Below are 9552 nucleotides of genomic sequence, written 5' to 3'. Positions count from 1 at the left end.
GATTACATCCAAATTTATTTGGATTTTTATACTTGATTGTTTGACAGCTTTTGTAAGAAAACTGCTGGAGTGATGCATCTGAACAAGGTAACAGTGAACTATGCACAAATCAAGGAGTGCAATAAGACTAACGTTATCATTCTGTCTGGTTGGTAGCAGAAGTTTTGACCATTTAAAGCTTGGGCTTGGAAGACAAGACTGGTTTTTCTGGTTCCCACTTTCCAAAGCCGATACTTCAAATGGTTGTAACTTCTGCTACAGACCAAATAGAATGATAATGTTAGTCTTATTGCACTCCTTGGTGGGTGCGAAGTTCACTGTTATCTTGTTCAGATGCGTTTCTCCAGCAGTTTTTTTTTACAAAAGCTGTCTCACAATCAAATATAAAAATTCAAATAAATATGAATGTAGACCTTTTACACAAAAACAAATCTTATATCTACAATCTGCAATGAAAACTACATACGTTTTCATCATCATAACTGTACAAATGGACTTTTTTGGTTTAAGACCAGTGTGCCCTATTAAACTCACGACTGCGCAACGGTAACACTACTCACCCGAAACATTTTCTTCACAAATGAAATCGTTTAAACACTTTCGGAGCAGGAGGGACATTCAAAATGTTCTTTTATTTTTACGTCGGGACACACACACATACACATACACACACACACATAGGAGGACACTACAGGCTCAACATGTTCAAAGTGTGATGATGAATGACTTCTCAGGCATTGCCGTTCTCCGACGTCCTCACAAAGCCAGTATTACATATTACCCTCCCAGGTCCCCTACCCACAAACCTCCCAGAAAAGCTGTCGTCGGAGGATCAGCCACACCCCCCTCATTGACCGTACCACTCGGACCCCCCGTCAACCTTTGCCATCTTGGCGAGCGGCTGTTCCCAGCCATTGTCGCCATGTGCCTGTCCGGCGGCATTTTCACCGGTTTCTCCCGTCTGGTTGGCGTGGCGCGCGTCGTTCATCAGGTGCGCCATCTTGAAGTCCGCACTCTTGAAGCGGGCCACGCCGCACGACTCGCAGGACAGGTCATCCGTCGACCCCGCCTCCTCCGACGGAGCGGATCGCTTCGAAGCTTCGCCTCGCGGTAGAAGAGACACGGCGTTGCCAAACGTCTCCAGGTGCTTCACTGCACGCAGGTGCCTCTTCCCCTGCAAAGATGGAGTGAAAGGAAGTTTGAAGGAGATGTGAAGATAAAATGCAAGTTAAAAAAAAATTAAAGCCATTCCACTCAATGTGAAAGCTGTCGTAAGTGCAGAGCAGTGATTTGCCATAATGGGCTGTGGCACCGTTATCTGCTCACTCTTACCACCCATCATGCTCTTCGCCGCCCTGTCTCCTTCCTCTCCTGGTGAATTGAACAGAGGTTTGTCCAACGCATTTCAAATTTCCCGCCTTCGCAGTGCTCGCGCGCCCCCTGCCTGAAATTGCACCAGCGGGAGCTCTGTTCTTTTTGCGCTTGCTTCTCCTCCTGCACGTGCCGGCGTAGCACTGCCACATTTTCCGCTTACTATTGTTAAAACCCACCCAGCATTCCTGACTAAATTAACACGGGTGCTGCCGGTTAGTTAGTATATTTTCCCTCAAATGTACCCGCAGTTTTTTTTTGCACTGAACAACGGGGAGATGTATGACAAGCGCTAGCAGTTCATGAGTTTCGAACACTTATGATTATATAGACAGCTTGGCTTTCGAAGCCTCTGTGGGACGCCACAACGACAGCCGCGACGACAGAACGCCGTGTGGCTCTACTTGGGTCCAGTGAGTGAGCTACGGCGACAAGGCAAGCCCCTAAAGTGCTCTACAATAAAAAAAAAAGCTGAGGGGTTTAACGCGTCGAAGCTGCACTTGGGTTATGAGGCGTGCCGTAGTGGAGGGTTCTTCCGAATTAACGTTGGCCACGTGGGGATCTTTAACATACGCCGAAGTCTTGAACACACAGGCGTTTTCCCTTTTTGCCTCTATCTGAAAAGCAGCCACGACGGCCGGGACCAAACTCGTGTCCCTGGGCTCAGCAGCACACGCTGCCTTAGCCACAGAGCCACTGCCAGCGAGTCAAGGGAGTGCTGTGTCCCTATAGCAATGATATACCAATTTTACCGGAAACTTCGAACACATACCGTATTTACACGATTGTAAGTTGACTCGAATGTAGGTCGACCCCAAAAAATTGCATCTCAAAAAAAATTAAAAAAGCGAGCGCTGCCTAGAAAATCGTATCACAAAGAGAAGCGCTTCCGTCAATCCACACGGTGGCTCTACGCTCTACCATGATCGATGCTCCCACAAGAGCCGTGCGCTCGCGGTATGCGCGGTAGATGTTAAAAAAGAACAGTTTTTCTCTAAGCACTAGGAATAACCATGCGCCATGGGTTGAGCGGGAAGAACACATTCGCTGCGAGATAACCACCATCGAAGCAATCGGCAGCGGCCACTGCCGCGCGATACCAAAACAAACAACATGGCGGCTGACGGAAGCGGCCGCGTGCGATTTACTTTTGAGCAACCATCCCATTCGGAAGTGTACTGAACAATGTGATATGATTTGGGCTACATTAGCGCCGCGCATTGAATCAAGAGATTCGCGCTAATACTCATTTTGTTTATTAGAGACGAATAAAACGCTTCTTCAGTGTTTTTGTATGCGATTCATGCGCATCGGCGTTGCGCTGGCGACTTTTGCTTCTGCTGCTTTTAAGCGTTTTAAGTTCTACCTCAGTATGACGCATGACGAGCGCGGCAGTGGGAAGAGCCTGACGACTTGCCCTAATGGGAAGGCGCGCTCTTCATGGCGAAAGCGCTAGGGGCAGCCGGCTGGCACCACCGGAGATGTTTAGGCTTACCGCAGTGGCGGATATATGATTGGCGCTTTCCCTAGCGGCGCGAATGATGCTTTATAGTGTCGTTTTCGACCACATTATCAGCTCCTTTCCTGCACAAACGTCTTCGTTTGTGCCTTCAGTGATATCTTAAAGAGCGGTTAGAAGCGGTCACTCGAGCTACGCGCACCTCTTCGCGGCTCGTGACCCCACCATGTTGCCGCCACCGATCGCGTAGCACGCAGCATGCGGGTGGTATTCGCGGCAGCGACAGCACGGCGCATTTCCACTAGCAGAAAACGCCCTCTGCGGTTCACACTTTAGACCATAACCATAGGAACGAAGATGCAAAGCTGTCCCCACATCATAGCACCCCGATTTCTCGTTTCCGTTGCCGTTACTAGCGGTACATGGTTCGATTTCCATTCTAAGTCGACCCCCCAACATTGGATTGTCAAATTTGAAAAAAAAAAAAGGGTCGACCTACAATCGTGTAAATACGGTAGTCTAGGTATTAAGGGAACAGATGAAGCCATGGCGACTCAGTAGTTAGTTTCTCGCAGGGTCCATAGGACACCACAAGTACTGGTTTGTGTGATTCGTGGCCGCTGATCTAAGACACTGCCAAGAAACATGACTGTGCAATTGAAGTGAGGTCCCTGCCATACCATCACCATCCCGTCTGCACCCACTGCAGGGCAAAGGCCCCTCCCATAGATACCCAATTATCCCGGTCCTGTGCTAACTGCGACCAATTTATCCCCGCAAACTTCTTGATCTCATCCGCCCATCTAACTTTCTGCCACCCCCTGCCACGCTTGCCTTCTCTAGGGATCCACTCTGTTACCATTAGTGACCAACGGTTGTCTCGCCTTCGCATTACATGTCCTGCCCATATGCATTTCTTAATCTGTACTAATACCTCCCTAACACACGTTTGTTCCCTGACCCACTCCGCTCTCTTCTTGTCCCTTAATGTCACACATGCCATGCGACTTGAATGCTAATGTGCACTTAACGCACAAGTTTTCAGTGTTATTCCCCCTATTATGTTACCGCTGACATTAGGTGCCGCAATATACTTTTTCAATGTTCCGCATCTTCGGTTAAAAAAATGTCTTCGGGGGCCAGAATGGGGTTGAATGAGTCACCAAGGGCTAGATTAAACAAACCACAGGCCAATTAAACGAAACGGTAGTTTGTCTTTATAACCCCTTTAAGAGTTTAACGAACCCACCACACGAAAAAGCTACATGTAATTTCTGTCAAATTTGCTAGCTGCAAAGCAATGTAACGGTGAAATCCACCAAAATATTATGTGGCATTGTTCCTTCATTTCTCAAAGACTGAAAGTGATTTGCAAAAGCGCGGGTCAATCTCTCCTGGCAATTAACCTCGTAGTGGAGCTTTTCAAGTGATGCGACAAACCAATAGTTGGCGGTAAGACGACTGCTGTCGTGTCTCCCACCCCTCCGTACTTGTTGCATACATGCTTTCTATTTTGTGACATGTGAGACAATACAGTAAAGCCCGCTTATAGCGAACAGAGCGAGGGTTGTAAAATAGTTTGATATAGAAAGTGAAGCAAAAAAAAAAAAACTTATATGAGAGCAATCTTGTCGACGGAGTCACGAGCTAACGCTGAGCTCTCACCACCTTGCAGCTCCCTATTGATACGACGCTTTCTCGGAAAGAAAACATTAATTTATTGGGGCGGAAGAACTGTGTGAGTGTAGCCTGCTTCTTGGAGCAGAGCGCGTTGCTGGTGACTGCTTGCTCCACAGTATCTAAGCAGTCGACAAGCACAAGGCCGCTGCCCTCAATGGCACTGCAGTATCGCCGTAGCAGGGCCACGGCAGCGACGGCAGCGCTCATACTCGGAAGCGGTACGGAGTCCTCGGCATCTCCGACAGAGCAGAGACAAGCATGGATACAAGCGAATAACGGCGAACCCAGCGAACCGAGCAAGTGCGGGCAGTGAGTGGCGCAGACTTGAAGTTCGGTTATAGTGCCTACACACTATAGTTCGGTGACACCGCAGCCCGCAGCACCCAATGTGGCGCTTTCGGCTCCAACAGCATGCATGCGTGGAGCAGGTCCACTCTGCCACAGCCGGTTTCAACGCACCCGAGTTGGCGCGGGAGTTGCAAGTGACACCCGCGCCACCGCTGCGCGCCAATGTATTGCGGGAAAGCCTGCCGCATGCCTAAGGAGAGAGAGAACTCGCGCGGGAGAGTTCGATATATCCATTGTGTGCAAAATCGCGTTCGATATAAAAAGTTTAAACGCATGTAATTTTTACCAGAATTATACAAGGGTTCGATATAAGCAACAATTCGATATATCCGTGTTCGATATAGGCGGGCTTTACTGTACATATTGCCAAAGTTTGTTGAAAGGTGGCAACAAAAAGTGAAGAGGTCAGTCAGTGTTACTATAAGAGCAAGAAGCGAAGTGACAAACGTGAGCTTCTCTTCTGCTACCTCTGAAGAATGCCTCGCAGGCTGCATGAGTCGGTGACAGCACACACTTTGTACCTGCACAATACCTGGGCAAACAATGCCACCAATACTTAAAGGGACCCTGAAACACTCCTTGAGCAGTCCCAGTAAACCTGCGTGACGTTTAGATTACACTGCCAGGAATACCGGAGCCAAATATTACACATGCACGTGAAGCGCTGAGCACGCAAATCGCTGTGAAAGCAGAAAAACCAACCGCGCTCTCTTCAATTTTCCTCATTATGCATCCCTGGCACGGCCTAAATGACGTCATTGCGACCATAGCGTTCCTATAGGCTGTCGCTGGTCAACTTCGCGGCTTATTTCTTGCATTTCCTGTGACAATCCGCCGTCATCGGCACTGCGTACCAACCTATTCAATGCCTGAACCTGTACGCACAGTTTTGACATTTCTTTTGTGTTTTGAGTGCGTGCGAAGTTTGAGTGGCAAACTCAATACTCCCCTTTCAATAAACCACTCAACAACAAACGTTCATTTCTTCAAAAATGCCCTACCAGCCCGAGGGCACGCTTGCAGGCAGGCAGCCATGCCTGCTTTTTTGTGGCACCAGACCGAATGTCGTGGATGCGATGCAAGAAAGGAGCCAGACGGCCGGTCGCCGATTCGCTGCGCTGATCAGGACCCAACTGACACGAGCACGAGGCGTGAGCTACAGGCCTGTACCCGTGGGCTCAGGCAGCCCTGCCTCTTTTATTCATTATCATTATCAACACTGGAAATAGAACCCTCCATGTTGCGGAGAAAAGGAGAAAACTCCCCGGCCTGTGATATACCGAAGGCCACCGAGAAGAACACCGCGAGCCGCCCCCTTCTCCAGGAGAGAGCGCACAGCTTTCGTCGTATTGTCCATGGTCAAGTTGAGAGATAACAATTATGCGCGATTTGACATCGCGTGTAGTTTTGGTGATAGTGAACAAATTTTCATAATTCTTGCGGAAATAGATTGCTGGGACAATAGACATTACCCCAAAATACATTCCGAGTAGCCAATGGTAAGTGCTGCGGGTTCCTTTAAGGCAGTAAGTTTTATCATCCTCCCTGCTAGGCCAAATGCGTAAATTCTAGACATGTTTCAATGTCCAATTTGTGACTGCAAATTGAATATTTTTCAATACGAATACTTTTGCTTTAGCATGTAAGGACTTCCAAAATACAGCTACAAAAAAGGGAACCTTACAAATTCAGGAATTGACAAAACCAAGAGTTTATGTACTGGTGGCTGATAAGCAAATGGCACAAAATATTCAAAACGGAAGATAAAAACAAGATGCAAAAGCAGTGGAATAAAAACAGTCTACACTGCCATGAAGGAATGTGGGTTTCTCAACATGGCGTGAAGACAAAGTATATTCGACTGGCTGCACTACGTATAGCCAGTGAAAACTTGCTAGCTATGCTGGTGACATTACTGCAAGTAAGACCTTACTGCAAGTGTTGCCAACACGTAATAATTCTCGATTACTCTCTCATGCCACTGTATTAACAAGAAAGCTTCTTTTCAGCTCATAAATTTTACGCAAGCCGCATGCCACCTCTGCTATGATACACAAGAGATGGCCTGTAGTCGTTTTGCACACGTCTTACGCGTGGTAAGGTTTCTTGCACAGCTTCCGTGCTATGCGAAAAAGCCAACCTAAAGAAGTTAGCCCTTCCATGAAGCTCGAAGTTCTGTGTCACGCAGGGAAGCCCACTTTTATTACTTTATTATCTGCCAATTTCGATTTAGTCGAGACTAGGCTGGCGAGTGATTCTAAGCCAACTAGTAAAATTCAAAAGGTTATAAAATTTTTAAAAATTCTCAGATATAAGCCAGCCGAGCTACAAAACTAAAACGGCATTTATCGACCCCGGACTTCCTCGGGTTCACTCAACATTGTTGTTGACATTCTTCCTGTTTTTAGATGCGACGCTGAGAGCATCTCTTGTCGGCGGCCCTGTCCTTCCTGCGTGCGTCCGTCGTCGTCGGCGTCTGCACTCTCCTCCACTCACCCCCTCTCCTCTCCGATAGCGAACACTCTCTCGCGAGGGGCATTGGATTGGATTTGATTGGATTGGCTTGGATTGGATTAAAGTGGATTGTGTTGCGTCATAGCCGCGGCAGACACACTGGCGCTGGCACGTGCCCAGGTGAGAGTGAACACTCTCTCAACATCTGCGGGTGTGTGGCCCAGCGCGCTCTCACTCCGCTGGTGGCTGGCGCTGCGCGCGGTGCTGCGCATGTGCAGTACTCTCTCTCTCTCCGCGGTCTCCTCTCCTTCGGGCGTGCTGCGCATATAACCGGTGTGCCGCTCTCCGGCGGCCTTTCGGTCAACGGTTGCTCTCCGCTTGCGCTTGAACCCCCTTCAGCGTCGCATCACACCAGGGTTGCCGCGAGGGGAGGTGGGCGTAATTTTTTTCAACCGCACTTTTCTTTTTCAATCCCCCTTCACCATGTGTAGGGTAGCCATCTAGATGCCTCCCTTGTAAACCTCCCTGCCTTTCCTGTACGGTTTTTCCCTACCTTTCTTCCATCTGCTTATGTGTGCAAATACTACATACCGCCAACTCTCAATATTTCAAAGTCTCTTCACTGGAATTTTCGGCTAATTGGAAGCAATGTGCTGGTCCCAGCAATCTTACATACAATCCAATGGAAAAAAATTGCTTGATTATTCTAAGCTTAAGGTTGGTAAATCGGTTAATTGAAAGTTGTTTTGAATGAAAAGCATCGAGGTGACCGTCAAGCATCGAGGTGACCGTCATCGAGGTGACCGTCAAATTCAATTTTTTAAGCACAAGAACAGCGCAGTGTTCTTGTGCTTGACATCCATGCCATCACAGCTTGGGCAGCGCACAGTTTATAATGCGGCAGGCCAGTTCACTCGCGCAAGTGTAGCTGGCTGACAACGAAGCCCCTTCTGAAGCGACAAGCAGCGTCTTAAATATCCCGCAAGCAAGCCTGCCCGGCTAGGTGCCATTCAGGTGGGTCCCTCCCCCTCACCTCGTCTGGTGATCACGCCCATCTCACATACTCTTCTCTCACGTGAACCTACCACGAAGAAAAATCCCGGGCCATCTCCACTAACACGAAACCTGGGGAGGGGCGAAGCGTGCAGTGTATGAGCGTATTCTTGGCACCTTGACGTTTTTGCCCACGGAGATGAAACCGTTGGGGGGTAGAGGTCCACAGCTTTGCTGTAAAAGTTGCGTGTCCTTCAAGCACGAAACTCTCTAGCACGAGACGTAAATGAGTGCCCCGTTGTTTTTTCAGTACGCGTTACGTTCTAGCGCGAGGAGTAAACAAGATTCCCGGTGCTTTAGTGCCGTGACTACATGGGACGAACAACGATTACGACGACGATGGCAGGAGACGCCAACAGACCTAGCCCCTAAGAGGCTTCGCCCCTAATAAACACTTTCTTCCTGGCACCCATGTCGAGTAGACCTTGTTACCTGCCCCCGGGCCCAGCTATAGGTGTAGAGCTAGTCATGCATGCTTTACAAACTGTCTATCAACAAAGGCTCGCAGCGAACGGAAGAGCACCATGTCGTATCGGTCTTCTAACCACCTGCTGTAAGTACCCTCTACTTTTTAAGGGCAATAAGGTTTGAACCGGGCACCGGCATGCTTCACCAATAGCAATATGGAGGCAGCCTCGCAGCGACACCACCAGGGGGCGACACATGGTGACCCACGTCGCGGCTAGGGACCACAGCACGACTTTGGCTTGGGCTACACAGGCCCGCTTCCGCCGAAGAGCGTGCGTGCGTTTGTTGTGTGTTCGGCGATCGGAACGTTTGCTGACAGTAAAATGCCTCCGCCAGCACAAAAGTGGAAGTTTTTCTTGCTACAAGATAAGGCAGCCATCATTGCCCAAGTCAAGTCAGTGGCCCAAGTGCAGGAAGGAAGGATAGCGCTGACGAGTAGGGAACTGCCTGCAGCCGGGATGCCACTCTTTAATGGCACGCGTGCGCAAAACAAAACAGTGATGGCTGTGGTCTTTCTGGACATCAACAAAGCGGTGCTCCCTTTGTTTTGTGGACAGCATTGGAGCAACAAGGTGCCACTGGCCTCCAAAGTTTCGTCAACAGAAGAAGCTGGACTTTGCTTGCATGCTCAGACATACTCGGTGCCGAGGGCCAAGGAGGAAAACGTGCAGAGATGGCGAACCCGCGGGATGTTTTGGATGCATTTGATACGATTCGGT

General features: G+C 49.0%; 1 protein-coding gene across 1 annotated transcript in view; it reads right to left on the bottom strand.

Moving 5' to 3' along the window:
* Positions 1-390: 390 nt before the first annotated feature.
* LOC144142608 (uncharacterized) overlaps positions 391-9552 on the bottom strand; it is a 36036-nt gene continuing 26874 nt past the window's right edge. Inside the window, exon 5 of the mRNA XM_077674241.1 lies at positions 391-1174. Within this exon, the coding sequence (XP_077530367.1) occupies positions 848-1174 (327 nt within the window). The 3' untranslated portion in view covers positions 391-847. The remainder of the gene's footprint in view (positions 1175-9552) is intronic.

The sequence above is a fragment of the Haemaphysalis longicornis genome, unplaced genomic scaffold (genome assembly GCF_048455015.1).
Source record: "Haemaphysalis longicornis isolate Haplotype H1 unplaced genomic scaffold, Haemaphysalis longicornis Haplotype H1 scaffold_6, whole genome shotgun sequence".
NCBI classification, from domain to species: Eukaryota; Metazoa; Arthropoda; class Arachnida; order Ixodida; family Ixodidae; genus Haemaphysalis; species Haemaphysalis longicornis.
Note: the sequence above shows the minus strand (reverse complement) of the source record. Positions and strands in the feature narration are given on the sequence as shown.